The sequence below is a fragment of the Episyrphus balteatus genome, chromosome 2 (genome assembly GCF_945859705.1).
Source record: "Episyrphus balteatus chromosome 2, idEpiBalt1.1, whole genome shotgun sequence".
In the NCBI taxonomy this organism is placed as follows: domain Eukaryota; kingdom Metazoa; phylum Arthropoda; class Insecta; order Diptera; family Syrphidae; genus Episyrphus; species Episyrphus balteatus.
Window position 1 is genome coordinate 19,453,137 of NC_079135.1, and position 27,993 is coordinate 19,481,129.

General features: G+C 30.8%; 1 protein-coding gene across 1 annotated transcript in view; it reads left to right on the forward strand.

Moving 5' to 3' along the window:
* The window catches only part of LOC129910587 (uncharacterized), a 242,443-nt gene that overhangs the window by 39,308 nt on the left and 175,142 nt on the right, over positions 1 to 27,993 (forward strand). Inside the window, exons 3-4 of the mRNA XM_055988016.1 lie at positions 9,250 to 9,436; positions 14,141 to 14,277. Coding sequence (XP_055843991.1) covers positions 9,250 to 9,436; positions 14,141 to 14,277 — 324 coding nt within the window. The remainder of the gene's footprint in view (positions 1 to 9,249; positions 9,437 to 14,140; positions 14,278 to 27,993) is intronic.

The following is a 27,993-nucleotide window of genomic DNA, read 5'->3' on the forward strand; positions in this document are numbered from 1 at the left end:
TTAACAATGTTATGATGTTTGATGATGAGAAGTAAAATTAATCCTTTCGGATGCTTCACTCACTATAAGAAAATTAAATTAAGTTCATATTGAAAAAATTTGCTAAACTTTAAAATACAGCCATTATCAGGGTCGCGATTTGTTCTTTAAAAAAAATCAACCAGTGCTGTCTCTCTTATTAAAAAATATTTTTTTATTTGATCACAACTCAGATGTAACTACATGTTTTTGTATGTACAGAAAATTTGTTCTCTCTTCTTTTCCAACAATGTTTCACAAACATAACTTCGTAATTTTTTCACAAAAACATGTTCCCTGTGCTGGTTGTATAGTACAACTTTTAAAGTACACTCTTCTATAGTACTATTGCCAGCTCTGTGATCAAGCTATTTCCAGTCGTCGTCGTCGTCGTAGTCTCATCGATCTTTTGACTGAATGGAATATAAACCTTCTTCTACCTTGTCCTACATTTCACAGGATAATAAAAAAGAAACTAGCTCTCGATGCGATAAGAGAGAAAGAAATTATTCTAAATACCTAATAGAAAACAAATGGTGAGAGATTGAAGTAGAGATAAAATTTTATTTTGTCTTTCTTCAGGGTCATCGTGAAGATAAACTAGATTAAGGAATTAAAGGTGTGGACTTTTTCTAAAAACCTTAATGACAATACAAAAAGAGAGAAAATAATAAAAAAAAAAGTTATTTCGTTGTCACCAAGAAAGGTGTTATTGAAATTTAAAGTGGCGCCCGGGAAGAAGTACCTTTTTTTCAGAGTAAAAGCAAAAAAAGGGCCATACTTTATTCATGGCACTGCAAATGTTGTAATTCAAGAGTTTCTTTTTTATTATTATTAGTTTTTTCTTTATTTTTTTTTGTTTCTTTTTTTTTATATAAGAAAAACAAAATATCAAATGCAAATTTATAACGAACTGAAATTCTCCAACTTTGAGGTTAGGATAAATGGATTTTTATTTTTCTCCTTATTGCCAGAGTTTGCATAATTTTTGAATGTGGATGCAAAGTATTAAAATGGGGAGAGATTTTATTATTTGCTCTTGCTTGGTGCTCTTGGGGTGGTACAAAAAAGTTATGGCAAGATATAGGAGTTATCCTTTTGAGTATGCATGCATTTAAGTATGTGTGTGTTTGTGTACTCAAGTCGTTTATTACTTTGGATATAATGAAGAAGGTTATCGTAAATTTAATTAGTCACCGGGTTGGTTTCACAATTAGGAACTTTTGATGTCAAAACTTTCAAAATTTGTTTCTTCTTTTTCGGGTTTTTTTTTATATGAAAATTTTGCATTCTGATTTGCAATTTTCTATTTTATTAATTTTAACCTTCGTTGAAGGGCGCATTTTGAAAAAGAGAACGAAGGGAATGTAATTAAATAGTAATATTCTCAGAAGTGGTGTGGCTTATGCATCTCTCTTTTTACTAAAGTTTTATCCTTAAAAGAAAAAAAAAAAATAAGGTAAAAAAAGCTACCTACTGTTGTTATTAATTCATTATAAAATTGTTTAAAACATGAGGATCAAATAAGGCCTTCTGGAACAAATACCACATCATAAGGACTCTTAAAAAAAAATAAAACAAATTTTTGGATACTTATATTAAATTAATTTTATAAAAAAATCAAATTTTAAGACTTTCCATTAAATTCTCAAAAATATTAAAACCCTTTTGTTTTAAAAAAAAAATATAGAAGCGACCCTGTAGGCCGAATTTTTGAGTGTTTGACATTTGATGGATTTAATCTTATTTTTTCAATCAAGAGTGTGGGAGAGAAAAAATAAAAAAAAAGAGAAAGAAACAACGAGAGAAGATTTTTTACCCTAAGGCAATTGGAAATAAATTGTTTGGAATTCAAATCCTTTACTGATTTATTGACAACAATTCGAAAATTCGTCTCACTCTGAAAGGAAACAACGTATACACAATATAACTTAACATCACATCCGTGCCATCCACTGAGCGTAAGTCCATAAAGAAACAATGATTTTCCACAGCTCGCGGAATAAAACCTTTCCATCATTCCTGTATGCCACATCGTCAACCGCATATGAGTGTGTCTATCAAAAGATGACGTGTGAGTGTGTCGGTGTATGCGGAAAATAAACATTTTTGGTGAAAAGCAAAGTGTTAGCTAACTTCACATCAAAGTTTACCACACAAAAAGATTTCCACATACGCTGCCGTTGTCGGTAGAAGCCTTAAATTTTGGGATTATTGTAGAGGCAGCTCGCGGCGACAATCAAGGCTTTTTGTTTTTTTTTTTTTTTTTATTTTTCTTGCTTTCTTTTGTTTTTTTTTTTTGCTTAAAAAAATTTAGCACTATGAAGCACTGCTTTCAACGTCAATGTAAGAATCAATCGAAATCAAGTAAACCCGGATATCAAACACAATACAATTTCAAACCGTAGAATCTTGAAAACCCAGAGTTATTTTTTTTTTTTTATTTGAAAACCTCATTTACGTTCAGAAAATTATAAATATTTCAAAAATCAAAGGATCATATTTCTTGAGTGAAAGCACTTATTGAATAATCTGTGATAAAAATTGTGAAACTAATGTGAAACTATTTTTTTTACCCACAAAACAGTTAAACAGTTAAAATATGAATTTAAAAAACAAAATTGTTTCCTCATGAAACTTGGCAAGAATTATGTTTGTGGAACAAGAATCAAGAATGAAAAGACTCTATGTACAACAAATTTTAGGGAAAGGGTGTTTTTTTTCTCGTGAGAGAAAATTTTTTTTTTTTTTATATAGCTACTTTAGAAAAAGTTATTGCTGATTAAGGGCAAAGGTGCTTGTTTTTTTTGACGCTTACATATAAAATATAACCGAATCTCATGCGGAAAACGTGATACATTGATGAAATTCGAGAAGGAGGTTTAAGGTGATGCAAGTAAAAAGACTCCATAAAGTTTTTAAAAATATTTTTAGTAAAAGGGTGTTTTGACGTGAGAACGTCTTATAAATCGATGAACCATGGCAGCCACCACAAAAAATTGACGCCATTTTCTAACGTTACACTCTCGCACTTTCGCAGTGCGGCAAAAAATTTCAATTCAAAATTAAAAATAAACTATTAGAGATACAAAAATCTTCTATAGCTTATTTGAAAAATATTAACCTAAAGCTTAATCCAAATGAAGGATTTTTAAAAATTGCGTTATTTAATAGGGTGAACAGGGGTAAAACGGAAAGATGAAATTTGGGCTAAAATCTAAACACGAAGTCGTAGAGAATTGATGAGATTAATTTAAGAATAACTGCTTTTAAGAAAAAATTCTTAAAAATTTTGAAACTAAGCTATAACTAACAAAATGATGATTTTGGGTAAAAGGAAATTTTTTTTGACAATTCTAAAGATGCCAGGTGAAAGATGAGGGCAAAAAATTAGGCGCCTGATGCGGATTTTTTTCCAACACTCTGCGTTTCGAAATATGAATTTTTGAAGAACACGTTGTTTTTTAGGGGTATTTTTGGGTAATTTTTGATTTTTAGCATTTTTTTTTAGGAGCGTTCAAAAAATCTCAAACTTATAGGACATGTAGGTTTTTGTCTTAGGTATGCATACATATGTGCAAAAACTTGGAATCGTTAAGTGAGTTTGGACTGAATAACGGAAGAAACAAGTTTTTAAAAAACACGTTTTTGACCGTTTTTAACCGATTTTCATCGTTTTATATTTTTATCTTTTTTTCTTTAATAGATACAGGAATAAAGTATATGGAGTAATGATAGACCATGACTACGACTATATGTGTTCGTAAACACAATTTTGAGATAACGGTAAAATAAAATTTTAGAATTCAACAAGTTATAATTTTTGACCAAGAGCAGATAGATATTTTATTAAACTTTTAAGAGCATCCTGATACCTTTCATTTGGTAGATCACACATAACGGTAGACTAACTACAAGCTACACAATGTTTAATCAAGAAACTTGCGAAAAACCTCAAAATACCTCAATACCATGGAGATCAACCTTTTTTTTTATAGGTTGTCAAACAAAAAAATTGATTCCATAGCCTGAGAACATAAAAATAAATGTTTTTTTTTGCTTTTATTTAATGAAATTTGATCGAGTTCAAAATATTTTAGCTCTTTTTGTAGATTTCTCATAGACGTGATCGATACATATATTTTGAGCTAAGACATTAAGCTTTCAGATGGTATAAAAATGTTTATAGGTTGTTAGGGAAAAAAATTTAATTAATGACGTGAGAAGATAAAAATTCATGTTTTCTTTGCTTTTTTTGATGAATATGATTTTTTTCAATAAATTATTTTTATACTTTTTACGCATTATAAAAATTTAAAAATGGTTTTATTCTTAAAAAGAAATACTTGGCTTTTAAAATGCATAATTTTTTTGTAAGCTTATAAAACAAAAAAATTAATATAATGAGAAAAGAAAAAAAGGCAATTTTTTTTTAGCTTTTTCTTGTAAATTATGATTGGTTGAAATAAGTTAACGCTTCAATTGACTCATTTTAAACAAAAGCACACAACCTGTTTTCTTACGACGTTATCACGTAAAATCATCGTCCGTAAACCGGCTTTACAGACAACCTCTTTTTTGAGAGGCTGAGTTAGGTATGTGTGAGAAAGATTTCATAACATCTGACATAACTTTTGTTTATTTTTTTTTAAACCTTGGTGAAAAAGTTTTGTTTGCTATAAGAACTAACTAATCTTAAAAATTTTCTGCAGTAATTGATTCACAATTAGTAGAAATTCAGAATTAGTACCTACCAAAAAACCTGCGAAAATAAATAATACTCTAATGTTAACCTATACAAATATTACATATATGTACAACAGAAGGAAGAACCTTATTAGTCTATACAAATATTAAGGGCGAAAGGGTGTTTTTTTGGGAAATAAAAAAATCCATAATAAGTTCCAAAAAATCAATGGTATACATTTTACTCTTACGAGTTTTATTTAAAATTTAATCATTTTCATAGAGATTATTTATTAAATAGTCACATAAATTTTTTAAGTGAAAGGGTGTTTCTTTTAAGATGAAAAAAAAAAATAACATAGAGTTATGGTATTGATGGTATCCTATGGAAATCCAAATTATTTATGCATTTGATATTGGAACCAAGAATTTAAAACTCGAAAACTTTGTTTGGTTTAATTATGTCTATAAACCTAATATCAACCCAGTTTTTTTTCTACAACTCAGTAGCTACTCATTTTATGATTTTATTCGCGAAAAAAAACGAATGGTTACTTAATTGTGTAATTTCAAAAAAATGAGTAGTTACTAGCCACTTAAAATTAAAGTCACTAACTTAAATCGAAACGATCACTATGGCGAATGAGTAACATTTTTTTGTTTCTATTGATTTGTATCTCTTACATAACGAATACATTTTATTAACATGTCCGAAACACACATAAAATTCTCCATTGGATTGGACGTGTTTGCTCTTAAAACATATTTTAAGGCCATTAAGTGGTTTTTGGATGGAAAATGTGAGGTTATGGTATCTCAAAAGTGTTTAAAAATTGATTTCTTATTTTCTTTTTCTATAATCACAAGTTGGTATACCCTCCAGGCTCAACATTATAAACATCTGCTTACAAATTTTGATGAGCCATTAAAAAGAGAAAAACAAAATAAAGAAATAATCGATTTTGGGTGAAATAAAATGACAACAAAAATGGAAACAAAAAGTCTATGCTTAAATTAGTGATTTTCTTCCGAAAGACTTTAAAAGAAATGATTTTAATGTGGTGGCAAAAAGAGCACACTCAGTCCCCTAAGAGATTTTTCTCTAGAGAATTTATAATAAATTATGACTTTAAAACAGTGACGGTGATTGAAATAACACAGAGGTTTTTAAATATTGATTTTTAAATAAAATTGTTGTTTAAAATTCATTTTTGATTTTATTTTAAAAAAAATAAGAAAACTACTTTTCAAAATGGGTTATAAACATTGTTAATCGATTGAAAAATTGACCCTCACATCGTAACTTACGAGATTTTCAACTAATTAAAATAAAAATAAACTGCAAACAGGATATTTTTAAAGGAAGATTTTATTTTTGGTCCAAGGTTCAATATTACAAGTATAAAATCGTTTTGTCATGAGAAGTATCCAGTCGATGGATACTTTTTCCATTGAAAACACCAAATTTCTTATTTCCTTTTTTTTTCATTACAAAAGCAATTTCAATATCGTTTGAATTCAGGTCGTGGGAGTTTCGAAAAATAAAACAAATTGCTTCATCTCTTTTCAACAAAAAACTCTTCATTGTGGAACAAAAAAAAAAAAAAAAAACAATAAATTGTTTGTTTGATTGCTCTTCATTCGTCTTCAATCATCCCATTCAATTTTTTTTTTGTTCAATAAATCAATTAGCTGGGTAAAAAAAAAAAAAAAAAATATTTACCTATATTTATTCAATCTTCATCCGATTTGTGTATATACTTTTATCAAACAAATACAAATATTTTTATTTTGCTCTTAAGTATACTTATATCAATTTGCTATTGATATATCTTTTTAAAGCAAAACATCTTGAACAGATGAGCACATTGATTTCTTTCACAGTTCTCATTTCCACAAAGATAACAATGTCCTCGATTAATGGTTTCGAATAATGTCAGCAATTCAATTTTTATTCGCTTTTCAAAAATAAACTCTCATAAAATTCAGTAACATATATAAAAAAATAAAAAAAAATTACAAATCTGAGAATGGTGAAGATGGTGTACAGGGTGATTCAAATTTTTTGTTTTATTTGAAGAAAATCATACAAAATTTTGGAAAATAAAATTAGATACTTACTTGAAAATGGCGCCCAACGAGAGGCGTATATTCATGATTTTTAAAATACTGTAACAAATTAATGTGCTTCGTGAGAATGTTATAACTTTGTATTTTTTCAAAAAAAAATTGTACGTAGAAATAAAATTGTAGAAATGGCGCCCAACGTAGGATATACCAGGACTGTTTTTATTTTTATAGAAGGTTAAAATGATTAAAATTGTTATTTCGAGCCTTTTCAAATAGACTTCTTGTACAAAGTCAGTTGCTTCAATCGAAACTTAGTGTGTGGTGTCTTCTAATAAGGAATGGCGCCCAACGTGAGATGCAATTTTATGATTCTGAAATTAACAGATAAAACTATTGTCCATGATATCAAAATTCTAAAAAGGCTTCCAACGTGGGATTTACTTATTATATACTCTGCCAACACTTAGACTATCTTGGATAGGCTTTTAGATAGGCTTTCAAGTACCAGGGCCTTAAAAATATCACCCAACTTGGAGGGCACATTTACGATTCTGAAAAAAATTATATTTCTTTTCATTCATGAGCTTGTTAATATTCCTCACGGTTTTCAAAGATATTTTTAACGATATCAAATTTATTTAAATGGCGCCCAACGTGTGTTGTACCAAGTCTAATAGCTACAAAATTGTTGCCTTGCAAACAGACAATTTTTTCCACTTATGACAAATGCATTTCTGGTAAAAATTGAGGTTTCAATAGTGACACCAACTATGCCCAAGTCCTTAAAAAAATTGGCGCCCAAAGCGGATCGTTTTAATGCAAAGTTACTTCACTTCAGCCGCTAATTTCCGTGAATCCGGGTGGATCAATTACACTTTTTCTCTAAAAATTGTACTCCAAAGAAATTATGACAAAAAATTATTATTAGATTTGAGTTAAGTTCAATCAACGTTGCTATATAATTGCTATGCTAAAGATTCTTTTACTTGAAATTTTAAAATTTGACCCAAAGAGGGAATCCTAAAAGGTTGTTGTCTTTTTAACAAAAAATGGCGCCCAATAAAAAATTACAACAAAAATAAGAAATATGTAATCAACCGATGTGGAAAAGATCTTGTATTTTTTTGTTATGAACTATATCTGTTTGAAAACATCTTTTATCTGAAGGAAATTATAATGAAATTTGTTCTTTTTTAACGAAGTTATAAAAGTGTAGGTCAATCATAACAATGCTATGCATTTATTGCCTTACGAATTTCACGTTGGGCGCCATTTCAAGAAGTTATGTTTATTGCTGGGTTGTTTTTTGTCTTTTTTGTCAACATCTCTAAATTCTAGATCTTCATAGAAGGTTTCTTCAAATTTCTATATTCAGAAGTGTGGTTGGAACAAAACAAGACACGATTATGAAAAAAAAAAAAATCGTTTTAAATAATTTAATAGCTACATAGATGAGCTTCGCGTTGGGCGCCATTTTCGCAAAATTAAATTTTCCATAACTGCATAGAATTACTCTTACATTTTTCAAGGTGTCTAGCTTAGCAGCTAGATGGGACTCACGTTGGGCGCCATAATTATAATAAAGCTTTCTTGGATAAAGCAAGATCTATACAATCGAAGTAAAGATGATTAAATTATGCCTGCATGGTTGAACCATACTCTTTCAACTTCCTAGATAGAGGGGCCTCGTATTGGGCGCCATTCTTTAACAAACAAGGTTTATACAATAGAATTTGTTCAACTTCATTTTTCATAATTAATTTCGCCCTGTTTGTATCACCCTGTAAAGAATATAGTTACTTATATGTACAAATGTGTATAAGCTTATCTGTCAAATATATCTTCCTTTTAAAGTCTATTGTGTTCATCTCCAGAAGAAGAAGAAGAAGAAGAAAAAAATTATATGAGCAAGCTATTCAGAAATATCTCATACTTTTCTGTCGTCTTTCTAAAGTAAGAATCAGGGGTGCATTTTTGTTATTATCTGCCAAACATCTCTTCGTCCTCATCACTATAAAATATATCATTATTCCTCCAATACCATCTTCGTCTCAGCATGTCTGATCCTTTGTATGTAACTCTCTTGAACTTCAGGTGCATTTTTAAATTTTTGTATTTTCTTTTATTGGCAAAAGGTAAGAAGAAGAAAAATACGAATATATATGTATGCCTCCATCTATCTCTACAAAAGCTTCAAAGTTATTTTATCTGCTCATTGTCGAGAAGGAAAAAAAGAAGAAGAAAGAACTCATTCCTTGAACATCCTCTTGTACACGTACAGAAAGAAGATATACGAGAAATTACATACAAAAATTTTCTTTTCATTACCATCGCTTGACATTTCATTCACTAAATCCTCCCACTTTACCCCCCACAACCCCCGCCTCCCCTAACTTTTTACCTACATAATTTTTCTTTATATAAATGTGTGTACCTACATGTGGAATTTTCTCTCTCTCTCTTTCTCGTTTCCAGATGATTTCTTTTGTGAAAATTACTTGCTCAACCCTGGTTTTGGTATTGCTGGCAATCAAAATCGGAAACGCTTGCAGAGTTTCGGAGTTCCCCTGTCGTGGCAGCAGTGTTTGTGTGCCCTTGGATAAGTATTGCGACGGAAAGGACGATTGCGGAGATGCTAGTGACGAGCCAAAATATTGTACTGGTAAGAATATATATGATTTTATTTTTTTTTTTTTACTTTTTTTTTGTCAGAAAAAAAAAGAGGTTTCCATTTTGCGATGGAGAATTTAAAGAATTGAAAGATATTTGTTGTTCGAGGTTCTTTTTTTTGTGGTGGGTATAGAAATAAGCTGAAGGTGCGTTTTTGGTGGTTACGCACGTTGGCGACAATGTCGATGAATACGATGTCGACAACGACGTGCCACAGGTACACACGACACAAAGAATTACCAAATTAAACGGTTGATTGAACCAATTTAAATTTCATGAAAGAAAAAGATATAGAAAGATACACAAGGACGAGCCCAACAATCTATGAATAAGTTGGTTTTGTGGGGACAACGATAGGATACAGTGGGACAAAATGTAAGAGTATTTTACAGAAAATCAAAACACAGTAATTTTTAAGAACCTATAAAATGGAACATAGAACACAAAAAACTAGAACAAAGAACATAGAAAAAAGAACAAAAAAAAAAAAAGAAGAAAGGACATACAACATAGAACGTAGAACATAAAATATAGAAAATTTAACAAAAAAAAAAAAAAGACAATAGAACAAAGAACATCGAATATGGAATATATGTAGTATCATAGAACATAGAACATAGAAAATATAACAAAGACTATAGAACATAGAACACATTGCAAAAACGATAGAACATAGAACATAGAATATAGAATATAGAACGTAGAACATTGAACATTGAAAATTGAACATTGAACATTGAACATTGAACATTAAACATTGAACATTGAACATTGAACGTTGAACATTGAACAATGAACATTGAACATAAAACATAAAACATAGAACACAGAACATAGAACACAAAACATAGAATATGGAAAATAGAACAGTTAACATACAACATCGAATATCCAAGATAGAACAAAGAACATAGAATAAAGAACATAGAACATAGAACAGAAAACATAGAACATATAACATCGAATATTAAACATAGAATATAGAAAAAAGAAAATAGAACAAAGAGCATAAAACAAAGCACAAAAAACGTAGAACTTACAACAAAAAACATCGAATATAGAACAGAGAATTAAGAACATAGAAAATAGAACAATGAGCATAGAAAGAAGAACAGAAAAAATTGAAAATATACTACTTGGTAAAAATTCATTTTTAAAAAGACTCAATTGTACACTTCTCAGATCCACCGTGCAAGGGTATATTTTTTTTGTTCTGTGTGACAAAGCACAAATTACTTTCTTAAGACGAAACATTTTGAAAAAGAGGGTTGAAGTTTGTCACTTCACCCGCACTGTCAGCATCGTCTTTCATTGCACGATTGTTTTTAAAAGATTGCGGTTACTCAGAGGTTGGAGATGATAGAAGGAATACTCTAAAGGAAGCAAAAAAGGACTCAATTTTAAGACGTCTTTTGGCGTCGGTTGTCTATAATGAAATACCTATAGATTTCTTAAGCTTGTCATTCCTTTCTCTGCTGTATTTTTTTTTTTAATTTTTTCTTCTAATGAGCTTGTAATAATTTATATTCGATATTCAAATTTTGTCGATTTTTTTTAAAAAGCCGTTGGTTTTTAAGACTCTATAAATGTATTATTTTTTTTTCATTTTTCATACACGTTCTTATCAATACAAAAAATATCATTATATAAATTCAAATTAAGCAGATTTAAGGCTTGTGGCTAAGACTTATTTTCTCTCCTTCTTCCTCTTTTTCTATATATTATCATCTTTTTTGTCTACCTTCTCATACACGATTTTCAAAAAAAAATTATGGTATAATCGCGAAATATATAAAGGTATTTAGTAGATGATTGCGGGCTTGTTCACGCTTATAAAAATAATGTTGAGACATTACCTAATGTTTTAACATTTTTTTTTTCGCTTTATTCTTTTTTTTTTTGCCTTTGAACTTGAGACATAAAAAATGCAAATTGAAGTAATTTTAGTCAAACGGTAGGTACATTATGGGATTATGATAATAGGTAAAAAGCTGTTTTGCGCTTAGTTGTTGTTTTGGCTCTAGCACACTGTGGCATTCAATATATTAGCTTAAATGTAAGTGCTTTGAGGGGAATTAACGTCTCACAAAGAAGCTGGCAAAGGCATATAAATACGTTAAAGAACAGAGAGATGAGATTATTGAGTGCGTATTATACGACAACGTACACAAAAAATTGGCTCAAGGAAATTTGTGGTTGTCTAGTTTTAAGCAAAAAAAAACGTTTAATGGTAATAAACATTTTAATTAATATATGTTAAGGTATAATAGAGCAGAGGTTTTCTTATGGTACTTTTTTTTGGCAATTGCTTTGAGCTTAAGATTAGTATCTATTAAATATGTTGTCATAACTTTGATAGGTTTTTTCTTTTTTGTCTTAATATAGGATTAACTTTTTTTTTTGATGATGGTAAACGTGTGTATATTTTGAGATTTTGTAAAATAAAGGTTAAAAGGTTACATCAAAGATTTTCGTTAAGGTAGATAATGGATGTTTTTGATGTTGAATATTGCTCGTTTAAAATTATAAAAAAAAGTCCTAATTTTGTATTCAAATTATTAAAGGGTTTTCACTTCGTGTTAAATAGTAGATGAAAAAAAAAATTACTTCTGTCTCTAGAGGGCGCTATATTCAAGTAAATGTCATATAACCTATAACCAGCAGACAAGCCAAAGGCTTCAAGGAACACCAAATTTGTCAAAATACAATAAGTAGTTAAGAAGTTATGAGAGAATATATATAAAATGTATGCATTTTAAAATTTAATTCTTATAATAAAAATCATAATATTCAATTATTAGAGATATCTTTGTACTGAAATTTATTAAAGTGTTTTAATTACGTGATAAAATCGTACAAGGAAAAGAAATACTTTAAGACTGCATATTCCAACTAACATGGCAAAATATAGCCTATAACCAGCAGACAAGCAATATGCTTCAAAATATATCCTATTTGAAATGGTAACGGAGTTACGAAAACTAGAGTTATAAGCGACAGAGTTACGCGCGTCAAAGTTACGAAAAACCGAAGTTACGAAAAACCGAAGTTACGAGAAACCGAAGTTATGAAAGACCGAAGTTACGAGGGCAAAAGACTTGTTCCTGTATATTGTTTTTAAATAAATCTGTTTAATGGAACAGTTTTTGAAAAATTAATTTTCAAAAAAAAAAAAAAAAATATGGCTTTTTTGAAAAAAAATAGTTTTGTTTTTTTTTTTTAATTTATCGAAAACGACAAGACGGGTTTAGATCCAGTTTTCAGTTTTAGTTTAAAAACAAATAAGAACATTAAATTATCTAATTTAAATTAGCACTTAATTACATAAAATTTTGAAAGAAATAAGTTCGAAATTTATTTTTTCACTTTTTTTTCAAAATTTTGATTTTGAAAACTATTTTTTCAAAAACTAGTCAACTAAACAGCTATATTTAAAAACAAATTAAAAAATACAGGTTTTGGCTTTACAAAACCGTTAAGTACGTTACTTTTGGTGTAACCGTTGATCTTAAATAATTTTTTCCAAATTAAGTCATTTTTTTGGAAAATCCCCCCTCCTTTCTAAACGGAGGTGAATAGACACCCCCGTCCCATACAATTTTTTTCTTGCCTTGACTCAACCTATACGCTCTAGCTTTTTGGTACGTTCCTCCAGTATATCGTTCATCTCAATGGTTGCCAACCCAAAAACATCGTTTCATAGCTTTGGTATTCGTAACTCTGGTTTTTCGTAACTTCGGTTTTTCGTAACTTCGGTCTTTCATAACTTCGGTCTTTCATAACTTCGGTTTTTCGTAACTTTGACGCGCGTAACTCCGTCGCGCATAACTCTGGTATTCATAACTTCGTCGGTTTCCCATCCTATTTGTTGAATTAAGATAATTAGTTAAAAAGTTATGAGGAAACAATGGAACATACACATAAAAAAAACATGCATTTAAAAACAAATTCAATTGTTATAGTAAAATTTCTAATGTCCCTTTTCTAGAGTTATTTATTTTTATTTAAATAATTTAAGGGTTTTCCTTTTCGTGATAAAACACATGAAATACATGAAAAATAAACACTTCTATAATTTGCCTCCAGAGGGCAAAAAAATTCAATCCCATATGACATCATATAACCTATAACCAGCAGATAAACAATGCGCTTCAAAAAATACTACATTTTTCAAATTACGATGAGTATTTTAAAAGTTATGAGGGAACATATAAGAAAAATCAGATGCATTTGCAAATTAATTCAATTCTAATAATAAAAATCCTTATACCCTTTTTTAATAGTTTATTTTTCATTTAAATTATTAAAGGGTTTTTATTTCGTAAAAAAACGTACATAAAAAAAAAATACTTCTTGACTTTTGCCACTAGAGGGCACCATATTCAATTCCACATGGTACAATATAACCTATAACCATAAGATAAGAATAAGGCTTTTAACAATACCACATTTATCAAATTACGATAAGTACATTAGAAGTTATGAGGGAACATAATACAAAAAAAAAAATCATTTAAAAATTAATTCAATTCTTTAATCAAAAAATTAAAATAACTCTGTTTTTTTTTTTTTTTCTTCTTACAAATAAATTTTAACTCAATTCTGCAATTGAAATCATAATAATAACACTCTGACATCCATTACGTGTTTTCTTTTTTCTCTCCCTCTCATTCATATATTTTTTTTCTCATTTCAGTTTGTAATCGAACATACTACGGAGACGTGGGGAGGACATATTCCATAAAAGTGCCGACACCACAATGGAATAAGCTGCCTTTTCTGTGCCACTTGACATTCACAGCATCCGGACATGATCAAGGAGACATTGTTCAGGTAATAAGCTGTACATTGTTTTAAGGATGCTTCGCAACGTGCTGCTGAACCACAATGCACAAAAGCACTCTCTTCACTGTTTTTATGCAATAGACTTCTTCTTCCCAAAATCCCTCTTTGTCCTTTTTGTATATTCCCTTGCATCATTTCTCTGTGCTAGTGTACCTGCCATGGGTATAAGGAAAATTTTGAATTTCTGCATCAGATAGCAGCACAACAGCAGAATATTTTCTTTGTCTTCACCTTGTGCGCGCGTATATCTATCCTACTCAACTCGCACCCACAAAAACTATAATACAATAGCAACCCGCAGCGACTTATAAATCATTCAATTGAAGTACGTTCCAAGCGTGTCCGAACTCTCTCTCTTTGGCTGTGTTGAAGAACTTCAAAGAACATTGAGTCGCACCAAGGACCTTTTTTCCTTAACAAAAATGGGAAAGGGTGGTTGCAGATGAAAATATATTGTTTGTATGATGCTGATTGTATCATCGCATCTTATTTCTTACCAAAGGACATTTTGTGGTGCATATTATGCTCGTAACATAACTTTTATCGCGCCCAGAAGGAAGAAGAATTCTTGTACCGCAACATTTTTATGTCGTTTTCGAGTCGTTTGTTCTTTGGTTGTGTCTTGTTCCGGGTTACAGGGTTTCTTATAGCGAATAAGTGATTTTAAAGTTGTAAGAACATCGCTTGTCCTGTTTTGCGTGACATAACGCATACAACGCAGGGATAACTTTACTTCTGGTACATTTAACTGTTTTTCTTGTAAATTTAACTGATTTCTGGTAAATTTAACTATATTTCTTGTTTATTTAACTACATTTCTGGTATATTTAACAATATTTCTGTTATATTTAACTATGTTATTATAAAAAAATACCTGAATTAAAGTAATCCCTAGCCTTATTTTGTGGCTAGTGTACCTATGAAGAAAAATTGCATTTAAAATCTTGTTCATGTAATAAAAAATTCAATGTTTTCAGAAGTTGTCTTAAAAAATTATTGTTTTCCAAATCTTTTCTTCTACCAAATATTCATCACAATCCACATTATTAGAGACATAAAAGCTACCATAAATTGAGTTCAAAGAACTACCAATTTGTACATAAAACAAAAATCCTTGGTAAACTATATTCCCGTTTATATGGTTTAAAAAGGACATAAAAACCAATGATAAAGCATTATTTTTCTACCAATAAACATAAATCTTATAGTTGTACTGATCAAAAATCTAATTCTCAAGGCACAGAGTCTATACTTTTACGCTAAAAGACACAAAAATTATATAGACGACATTAATTTATTGTTCAATGTCTCATTTTCCCCTGTCCATCGAAAAGACGGTCTTGGACGTCCTGTCCTGTCTACAAAAAAAAAAAAAAAAAAAAAAAAATGTCTAAAAGTCAATAAAATTTATTTAAGGTTGATCTCGGTGAAAGTGCTTGACCAAAAGTAATTTATAGCTTAATGTGATATATTGGACAAAAAAAAAACATTGTTCAGTTCTTTCGATATAATAAAAGTCCCTGGATGATGGTCAAGTATTAGAGAGAGAATCCTGAATCATCAGACTTCTATTCTATACGGTAGGTAAAAGTCTCTTTGCAACACAGATGTGTACTATTCTGTTCAGTACATATAGGTATGATGGTCAAATGTACTTGAATTTTTGCTTTGTGTTAGAAAAGAAGGTTTAGTCAATATTGAGAGGCAGAGATAGGTACATATAAACATTATCCAACATACAAATAATGATGTTTCGATAAATCTTTACGACAGCTTTTCTCCGGAGATGGAGGAAAGTATACTATTTTTCTCTTCGATAGATATTAGACAACGTTCAGCATTCTTCCAAAGTCCTTTTCTGCCTTTTGTTAGTTTTTTTTTTTCCTATTTGTAAAAAATCTTTATCATATGGGCTAGATAAAACAACTAAGTTTTCACTTAGGTGATTAAACAAGAAGCAATAGTACTTAATTAACACTATAATTAAAAGACATTTTCGTAAAGAGTTTTTATGAGAAAAACACTTTCCTATTGTGAAAATGACACGGAATAATAAACAGTGGTACAAATTTAATGTAAGTTCAAAAATGTAATGTAAGTTGTACCAATTCTCAAAGAAAGTTTTGGGTTTCATTCATTAAAACAGCTTAAAGAGACCTCTTTTTTTTTTTAATTTGAGAAAGTTTTTGAAAATGCTTTTTCTTTCGGCAAGGGAAAAAAATAACTTTGATTGCAAATAATTATGCAATAAGACTTCACAAAAGTTGTGGGATGTCATTCATGAATACAGATTAAGAGACCTTTCTTTTGATGTCTCACTTGATGAATTTGAAAGAATTTTTTTAAAATGCATTTTTTTTTCGGAGAAGGTTTTCGAAAACCCAAAAAAAAAAAGGCTTTTAATTTTTGTACCTTAATGCATAAGCTTTTTCACCAAGAACTCTTGTCTTTAAACTAAAACTTTTGTTGAAATTTTGTTTAAAAAATATGCGCTTTCGAAAGTAAGAAAAAAATAGAGAGCGGGTGTGAATTCTGGCTTCAAAATTCTGGTTTTCAAAATTCTGCTTTTTTAAAATTCAGTTTTACAAAATTCTGCTTTTTGAATATTGTCTTTCAAAATTCTGCTTTTCAAAACTCTGCCAGCATTTTTTTGAAGAAAAAAATTCTGCTAATAATGCTAAAATACACCTCTTTAATATGTAATTTACATATAATTATAAAGGATCTGTACAGGCATGCACTGACAGGATACGCAGGAAACACGTCAGCAACAAGAGACTGTATGAAGAAGCCAAAATTATAAAACTCGACAAATATCTTATCCAATCAAGCAGAAGATGCCTACAGAACCTGAGCAATCATCCAAACCCAATAATAGGAAGAGTAATAAACCAGCCAAGACATCCTAACCAGCGGTACCTAGAAGCTAAGGAACTTTTGGATGAGGATCTTATATCAACCAACGACGAAAAGAATATCCCCTTCTACGCTGATCCTGGATCAGCTCACTATCGTGGCTGAAAGCCTCACCTCTCCCTAATCCAACCTTTACAATGACAACCGGACCTGAACAACCCGAGTTAAGAAGCTGCCAACAGAATTAATATTTAAAACAAACACAATGACAATTAACTGTAAATTTAGCTTAAAAAAAAAACAATGTAAAAACGTTAGGCCCCTTTTGTGCCAACATATTACTAATATAATCAATGTACATTTTTAGATTACTAGCTTTAAGCAAATTGTATATATAATAACTGTTCAATAAAAATATCGTTAAATCGTTAAAAAAAATATGTAATTAAAGTTTTTTTTTTATTTCCTTACTGCCTAGAAGACTGATTTTTTTTTATAACTCACATCTTTATACCGTTGAGAACTAATTAGAAACGATAAAGAATATTCCTTTTCTAATTCAATTTTTTGAATATTAAGTTTTATTTGATTAATTAAAAAAAAATTAAATAATCAATTTGCGAAGATTATTCTCAATATTTTTAAATTTTTTTGATTTATCAAAACAAAAATAATATACAAAAATTGACATAGTACTCGTAAGTACCTAAGTAATCTCAAATAAGCAGCAAATTTTGCGAGGCGATGATTTTACAAAAATTCAGAAAAATATTTAATTTTTTAATTTTTTTCAGAATTTTGTAAAACAGAATTATGACAAGCAAAATTTTGAAAAGCAAAACTTTGAAAAACAGAATTTTAAAAGCAGGATTTTGAAAGCAGAATTTTTACCCCAACCCAAAAAAATAACTTTGATTGCAAATAATTCAGCAACCAGACCTCAAAGAAACTTTTGAGTTTTATTTATGAATAGAGTTTAAAGAGATCTTTCTTTTTATGTTTAACTTTTTTTAAAATGCATTTTTTTCGACAAGGGGTCAACCTTGACTTTTTCGCAAGTATCATGGATTAAAAATAATATTGAAATTTTGAGAAAAGAACTGTTAGTTTTTGTAAATTTTAAAGAGAGCTATAATAACAAAGAGTTACAAAATTCTATTATTGGTCTAAAATTATATCACACGAAAGGTTAACTTGTTCAACAATTTTTCAGATTTTTCAGAATTTTACCACAAGACCTCTCTTTTCTTTTTTTTTTACGACATTGTTCATTAATCAATACAAGTTTATTAAGAACTTTCCATTAGTTCTTTCAAATATTACTCACAATTTGCGAAAAGTTGCAAAAAATAAAAAATATATATCTATTATATATATTAAAGTTAGGTTTTGTGTACGCAGTACGTTTTCTAACCGGCCACACCGGCTGACTTATTTTCTTAAATTTTTTTTTAAATCAAAGAGGCATAAGAGTAGAAGATTTAAGGCAAAAAAAATTTAAGATTTTTTAGGGCAAATAGGAAAAAAGAGACTATTTTCTAAACGTTAAGTCGTAAAGAGTTGACTTTTTTTTAAATGAGATAATAAAAAAGGTATTGAAAAAATTCAAAACAATTTCAAAACTAAGTTGTGAAGGTTTTTTTTGCAGTCATAAACCATCGACAAAAGATTTATTACAGGTACGCAAAATTTTGCACAGAAATTTGAGTTACACCATTAGAAAGATATTAAAATAAAAAAAAAAAAAAATTAGGGGTCCAATACGGATTTTTTTCATAAGTCCTGTATTTTGAAATACAAATGTTTGAAAAACAACTAATGTTTAGGGACATTTTTGAGTAGTATTTTATTTTTTTGGAAAAAATCTCAAACTAATAGAAGAGTATTTTGCATAGACCACTTTTGCTAAAAGTTTAAAAGTGAATATTTTTAAACTCATTTTATGAACTTTTCAAGTTTTGATCCTCTTTTTCATTTGAAAATTAACTAATTACAGAGTCCAAAATTAGAAATAAATACAAGAAATGGCGGAACAAAGTCCGCCGGGTCAGCTAGTAAATATATAAAACAGTTTGGTACCAGCAAACCAAAAAGTTAAAATGACGTTTTAGTCAAACATCAAATAATACCTTAAAACAACCATTTATATCCTCTCTAGATCCCCTATTTTTTCTAACGACAAAAAATTCTTCTGGGACTTTTTTTTTTTTTGTACAATGTCACACAAACAAAACAAATTAACTTTTACCTCTAGACAGATAAGTTAGTCCGTGGTTGTAACATTATAAAAATTCTTCAAGCTGAAATATATCTCTAGCTGACTGATAAGATTTTGCCTTCTCAGACACTTTTTGAGTGGCTCTTTTGCTAAAAAATTTTGATACCTTAGAAAAGCGAAAGCACATGATGTGTATAATGCAGATATAACATTCAACGTTCAACTTTTTTACTAAAAGAGCCACTTGTTTCAATGTTGAAAACCACCTGAAGTAAATGAATATTCTTCGTGTTTGTGTTCAAGAGTTTTGTTCACTCTTCGTGTTGTTTCTTTTTATTGCCGCTAGATATCTTTTCTATATTTGCAATTTGTTTCATTCCTCCTAACAGTTACATAACACTCTCAAAGGGAGAGCCTTTATACACCCAACCATATATCGCGGGAGTTGTGTTTCGTGTATGTTGACACAGTCGCGCAACTTTTGTGTGCAATCTTTGTGTGTTTCATTGCTAGAAAAATGGCGTTTAAGTGGAGACGTGTGTCCTCCACACATTCTACATATTCGACGTTAAAAATGTTACTCACATTGCTCTCTGGCCGAAAGCATAAAACCATCATGCTCCAGCTATATAATTCCCAATGGGCGAAAGTCCTGCCTCCTGAAATCGCATATATTTAAAAGTAGGATGAATATACAGAACAAGGATCTCAACAAAAAAAAAAAAAAGAAGATATAAATAAAAAAAAAAAAAAACTTAAGGCTTCGTGTCAGTCTCGGTGGCTCTTTCGTCACCATGTCACGTAGACACTCTTGACATGGCCACCCCAAGCCCCAGCGGCCCTGTCACACAACCCACGCTCACTCACACACGAGATAGAATAGACAGGATCTAGATTTAGGGGATAACGAGTGATGTTTGATGGGGAACAGCAGATATAAATGACGTAGAAAAATTGAGGCCGCAGGAACAGAGATTGAGTTGAGATGCGAAAAGAGCATACTAATACCCCGAGAAAGCAAGTCAGGACGAAGAGTATGATGAGAATTGGGAGTAGTCAGGAGTACACACATACTCCTACTCCACCCCCGAGTCGCCGAGAGTTATTGTCTTCAGGGAGCACTTTGTGCAGCAGACGAACATCATCGAAGAGGTAGAAGAGACGAGAGGCTCAGGCCACGTAAAAGTAAAATTCAAGAGGAACTTTTTTGAAGTTATACTTCTTATGGGAGGGTGGGTATGAAAATTTACTTTTTGACAAGAATGTCAAAGGGATTATGACGCGATCACCCTGGGTAGCAGGGCTGTCGTTTCACCTTTAGAGTAGGCAGTACTTTAGTATTTAAAAATGCAGTACGCCGCAGTACGGCAAACATAAAACACACAACACGTTGCAAGTTACATGTTTCATGTGGCAAGTTGCATGTGGCAAGTCGTATGTGGCAAGTTGAATGTGGCAAGTTGCATGTGGCAAGTTGCGTGTGGCAAGTTGCATGTGGCAAGTTACATGTGGCAAGTTGCATGTGGCAAGTTGCATGTGGTAATTTCCATGTGGCAAGTTGCCAGGGTTGCAAAAAGCTCACATTTCAGCTCAGCTCACAGCTCAGCTCAAATTTGAGCTAGGTACCATAGCTTAGCTTATTTGAGCTGAGTTGAAAGTGAGCTGAGCTGAAAGTGAGCGCCCCAACTTCCAACGCCTATATCTCGGAATTTTGAAGAAAATGAAAAAAATTTTTTTTGATGCCAAAAGGTAGCGGGGACTCTAACCTACATTTGGGTACAACTCTCATCCCTGTAGGTCCACGCGTTCTCAAACCGGGAGAACTTAAAAGTAAAAAAAAAATAGGCACGATTCTGAAAAAATAGGCATGATGTGGCGGTTTAACATGGAAGGCGATTTTTTAAAAATCTGACAATGTGCAAAGCGTAGGCCCATGACACAAGCTATCATTTGGCATCACTCCCAAAAATTACTCTCAAGCGGTTTAGCTTCCAGGAGCGTTTAAAGATTCGGGGATTTTTCGAAAAAAAAATTTACCCCAACTTTCAAAACTGATTTTCTCGGAATTTTAAAAAAAGTCGAAAAACCGGATTATACCACTATCGGGTAGCTGAGAATATAAGCTTTCATATGGCACCACTCCCCTGTCTCTAGGTCAAAGCGTTCCAACGCCTATATCTCGGAATTTTGAAAAAAATGAAAAAAATTTGTTTGATGCCAAAAGGTAGCGGGGACTCTAACCTACATTTGGGTACAACTCTCATCCCTGTAGGTCCACGCGTTCTCAAACCGGGAGAGCTTAAAAGTAACAAAAAATAGGCACGATTCTGAAAAAATAGGCATGATGTGGCGGTTTAACATGGAAGGCGATTTTTTAAAAATCTGACAATGTGCAAAGCGTAGGCCCATGACACAAGCTATCATTTGGCATCACTCCCAAAAATTACTCTCAAGCGGTTTAGCTTCCAGGAGCGTTTAAAGATTCGGGGATTTTTCGAAAAAAAAATTTACCCCAACTTTCAAAACTGATTTTCTCGGAATTTAAAAAAAAGTCGAAAAACCGGATTATACCACTATCGGGTAGCTGAGAATATAAGCTTTCATATGGCACCACTCCCCTGTCTCTAGGTCAAAGCGTTCCAACGCCTATATCTCGGAATTTTGAAAAAAATGAAAAAAATTTGTTTGATGCCAAAAGGTAGCGGGGACTCTAACCTACATTTGGGTACAACTCTCATCCCTGTAGGTCCACGCGTTCTCAAACCGGGAGAGCTTAAAAGTAACAAAAAATAGGCACGATTCTGAAAAAATAGGCATGATGTGGCGGTTTAACATGGAAGGCGATTTTTTAAAAATCTGACAATGTGCAAAGCGTAGGCCCATGACACAAGCTATCATTTGGCATCACTCCCAAAAATTACTCTCAAGCGGTTTAGCTTCCAGGAGCGTTTAAAGATTCGGGGATTTTTGAAAAAAAAAAAATTTACCCCAACTTTTAAAACCGATTTTCTGGGAATTTTAAAAAAGTCGAAAAACCGGATTGTACCGGAATTTTTTTTTTTATGATAAAAAAAGAAATATTTTACTAAAAAAATAGAAATATATTTACTATCAAAAGCACCAAGAGAAAAGATCACGAAAAATTATCTGTCTTATTTATAAAAATATCTATGTGTTGAAATAATTCCATTAATAACTATAAACAAACAACTTAAGCTATGGTGTTTTATAAAAGTTTAAAATATCTTCATATTTCATTATACTTTCCAAATAAAAATCAATGTATCCTCTCACCCATCACAGCTCAGCTCAGCTCACTTTACCTTAGCTCACCCAACAGCTCAGCTCAGCTCACCGACAGCTCAGCTCACCCAACAGCTCAGCTCAACCATCAGCTCAGCTCACTTTCAGCCTAGCTCAAATGAGCTGAGCTATGGTACATAGCTCAAAAGTGAGCTAGCTCAAAATTTGAGCTGAGCTGCGAGCTGAGCTCAGCTCACTTTTGAGCTTTGTAGCAACCCTGCAAGTTGCATATTGCTACTACTAGTGCTGAAGCACACACAATCCTCATAAAATTACCATATAGCATATTTTATGCGCAATTTGTTTACTTTCGTTAAGCATATACCTTACGTTCTGAACCGCACAACATGAGTAAATTTCACAGATTTAATTGAAAACTACATTGACGCAAGGAGGATGAAAGAATTAATTTATTGTTCACTTGATAAAAATGTAAAAAAACGAAGTGTGGATTAATTAATTTAATAATAGAAATTAAAAATATCAAATGAAATTCATTTATATATACTGAATGAGAAGTATAACTTCAGTCGCGTGTACATGTGTACACACACTCTTTTTTTATATCATATCCTGCGATAAACATACGCGCGTCTCATCCCATCGCCAAATGTAAGTTTTATAATATCCTTCTTTCCCGGGGATCACGCATCAAGCGCTGTAAAACAAAAACAAAAAAAAACTGTGTGTGGGATAAGAAAAAGACTAACAACAACTTTGAGGCATATATCCTTATACGCGTAGGTACTACCTCACAGGATCACGATGGTTATGGTGTTGACGTTCCACCAAAAAAAAAGGACATACAAAAAAAAATATTATAAGACAACAACAACAGAAGTTTATGTTTCATATTTCAACGCTTTGTTTAGGTATATAAAACAGATTATTGTTTTTTAAGGAAAAAGGACGAGAAGGCTGCTGAGAGGCATAAGAAGCGGTATTTGGTTGGGTTGCTCTGAAATGTCAATTTATATTTGAAGATAATTGATTTGATGAAAAGCGACGGCGGCAGCAAAAACACTGTGAGGACAACAAAACTGAAGAAAAAAAAAAGAAACACAAGAACAAACTGTTTTTCGGTGGTAGAGGGAGGTACCTATACAAGAGCTTGAGGGGCTTAATATAGTTGATGGTTATGAGCAAAAACGAAGACATTCATGTCAAGCGGAATTTGTTTCATGTTTTATATTTTGATGAATAGATAATAATGTGGCATAAGGTTATTAAGATGACGTTTCGTTGACAATACTTCTTATAACAATTTATTTGAGTGTGTGTGGAGTATAGTAGCGTGTGAAGATTTGTATAGGTTTTGACAAAATATATAAAAAATTGCTTTTGAAATAATGTAACACGTATACATCAGAGTTTGTTATTCTTTTTCTCCCATGTGACACATGGGATTATCCAATTTGACATTTAAAATTTCGTGTCTTTATTACACTTGAGTTGATTGATCTTAGAAAATTATTATCAATGACATATTTTTTGCTGGATTTGAGTTGTATTTAATCGAATTTGAAGAATAATTTCTACTAGATAAATATTTACAATCAGAGTGAAAGGAACAACAATTAATGTTTATGAGGGGTTTGTTTATGTCTTTATTATTTTTTTGGGAGACGAACACAATCCCGAAAAACCAAATTCTAGAAAGGCTAAAATCCCGAAAATAAAATAGAAAAGGTTAAAAACCCTTCAAAATAGATTGTACACTTAAAATTTTAAAATAAACATAAAATAATACACAAATTAAATTACAATTTAAACTTACAGCTAGGTATATCTTTAATTTTAAAACTCACAATTTCATTGATTTTACTTACTCCACTTAGTATCATTGTTCAAAACCCCGAAAATTATATTATTAAATGAAAAATTTGCGCAAATTTTTCGGGGATCTCATTCTGCATTTTGGGTTGTCGGGATTCTGTGTTTTCGGGATTTTGGGTTTTCGGGACTCTGGATTTTTGTGATTTTGGGTTTTCGATATTTCGGTTTTCGGTTTTTTTTGACCCCAACCCATGCTTAAAAGGAAATAATGTTCCAGATAACCATTTTATGTTGTACACAAATTTTATTAAATACCGTAGACGATATTTTCTTTTTCGAGATATAAATTTTACTGCAACAAATCTTTCCAAACAAAGATTTCAATTTAAATGAGCTTATAACAACGCTTTCATAGCAACATAACATAATAAAATACAGAAAACTCACTAAAGACATCGAAACTGCAACATTTTTCGTTAAATATATAAAAAAAAAAAATTTAACTTTACTCGAGACTTTGACTCGAGACTTTATCACATCAAGTACAACTGTCAATTAATTTTTTTGTGATTAAAAAAATTGTATACTTTTTAATTTAAAACTATCATAAAGCTAAATCTAAGCGGTCACTGTGGCGTATGTGTAACATTGTTGGTCACCACAAAATGATATTTTATTAATATGGGGTTAAACTTAAATATTTGCTTGGTTGGTAGAAAAAAAGAAAATTAACGTTATGTACTTGCCATTTGCACAGAATGAAAAAGTTGATTTTTTAAAAAACAGTTGTAATAAAAAAATACTTATTACTTGGAAAAAAATACTATTTAGTACCTAAAAAATGTCCCTTTTTTCTAATTTCATTTTTCTTGAAGTAAAAGTACAAATTAGTAGAAAAACTATATTGAGATTTAAAATTAACATTATTTACTTTTACAAGTTTGAAACCCAAATTTGGATCGAATTGCTTACAAATCACGGTAATATTGTGGTTTATCTTGGTAACGCAGTGGTATTTAAAGTCTTAAAGATAATTTTTGGTAATAACCTACTAAGAATATTTAATTGAAGTCAATTTTTCTGTGATTGAACTTCATAGGAGACTTACGTTGTTCCTATAGTTTCAAATAGGAATATCAGAGAGTAGTAAGGTAACGCAGTTGTTTGGTTTTGATCACTTTCTGTTTAAACTGTCATAAATATAGAAATATCATTCCAAACATATCGGTGCAAGTGTTATTTTATAATAACTTAAAGTATAACCATTCTATATCAACTAAAATATATGAAAATATAGGCATTGATACAAATTTCCATATTTTTTTTTTTTCAACATTCACTGCCCTAATTATTCATCAAAAAGTATTTTGGCCCATATTATTAATCATTTAGTTGTTAAACATAACACTGGTTTACAAGGGTTTTGTTGACGAAACAAAAATATACTTTTCTAAAGGTTTTTGGTGTGCTGAACTCGAATCCGAAGTCAGAAACAACTAATCACCTCCCGTTTTTTGAGATATTACCGCTAGAAAAGGCAAAAATACGTTTTTTTGAATTCTTCGGACCTTATTCTTTTGTATAAAGAAAATTGTTTGAGAATATTTAGTAACGGTTTCTATAAGAACTGTTTTCCATCTTTTAAATCCACCTGTTTAAATCTTTTCAATATATTTTATATTGTCCGAGATATCTCAAACTGAAGTAAGTGGGTTTGGCTTCATATATCATAAAGAAGATAAGGACGTTATAAAATTTATAAAAATACCAAACAACTTAGGATATCTCGGGCAGTAAAAAAGATATCGGAAAGATTTAAACAGATTTCAAAAAGGTGGTAAATAGTACTTATGAAAACCATTACTAAATATGCTTAAAAAATTTTCCTTATATAAAAGAATAAGTTCCGAAGTGCTGCATTTTCTAGCGGTAATATATCAAAAACGGGAGCTGATTAATTTTTTTTGACTTCAGATTCGAGTTCAGCACACCGAAAACCTTCAGAAAAGTATATTTTTGTTTCGGCAACAAAAAAAAAGTTTAATTTTGTTAACCAGTGTAATTTATGAACTAAATTAATTCTTCGGTAGAAAAAAATTTCAATCGAAGACCAAAAATATAAGTTTGTTTTTTCACTGATATTCAAAATGGAATGGGATGTAAAAAATTTAGCTTAATTAATTTTAATTTGATTTGTGTAATGAACTGTCATCCTGGAGATTGTGAGTTCAGATTCAGCTCATACCGTCTTGACTTTATATTATATATTTTACTCATTTCTTATAACTACACATTCAAAAATGCATCAACAAATTATCAATTTTGATGTTTTTTAAGAAATGATTATTCAAAAATAAGGCCCAAAATGTATGTTCCGCCTGGGCCATGTTCTAATTTTATTTATTACCTGTGAATTGACATAAATATAATTTGTATTTTCCAATTAAATTTCTCACAAACTATGTAAGAAAAAAGTAGTTTTGGACTATTTCAAAAAAAAAAAAACCGTTACTGAATTATCAAAATAAATTATGAAAAAATAAAAAAAAATAAAGATGTGGCTTGACCATGTTCTAGATTAAATGTCAATCTTTCATTAGCAAATTAGTTTTTTTGCAATTGGTGTTGTGCGGACCTCACAAACTGTGAAGACATTTTTCAAATTTTTCGTTTTTTTCAAAATTTTGTCCGGAGGCTTCTTATGTCTCCTAAGTCTGTCAATAAAATCATATTGACAGCAGCCCGCTTAGTTAGTCTATTTAACATACTCCACTATGATTATGGTGACCATATTCTTTAAATAAAATTAAAATTTTTAGAAGATTTAAGTACCAGTTAGTATACATATGCTGTATTTGAATGAGAAGTAAATTTTCAGATATTTCTAAGCTGTCAACACAACTGTATTTCTTGTCATGATCTTCACCGATGGTCACCCTAACTTAGCTAGATTTCCTTTTATTTTGTATTTTTATAGTCCTACTTCGAATGAATCATATAGAAAGAAGACTATAGTTTTTCTCTCTCATCTTTATAAAGTAGTGTCTGCGTTAGAAGATGATGCTTGTATATCATTCCTCTTAGGGCAAAGGCTTCTACTTTTGTTCAATCCCCAAGGAGTTTAACATAGAAAACACAACGAACCAACAAAAAAAAAGTAGAAAAAAAAAACTTTTTTTTTTTTATTTGAATAATGCTGGTGGCCAAATTTGGTCCTTTGAAATATATTTTGTCTTCTCCATCCAGCCTGCCACACACCATTCACTCAGCCATCCACCCGTGTGCGATATATACTCCATCGCTCATGAGAAGACAGACGTGCATTTCAATCTGAAGGCGTGCATGCAAGCAAGCAAGCATGGAAAACGCCTAAGGTGAATAGGGTGCGAACGATTGTGTGCGACTTCCTGAGGGTGCTAAAATTTCCAAGCAAGCAAAAGAAAGATATGTGCGGTACTGGAGATTCTCTCGTCTCTTTCTCTGTTCCTGACGATGCGATGTGAGCTCATTGATATCAGAGAAGGTCCTTGGCTTGAATGTAGCTCATATGT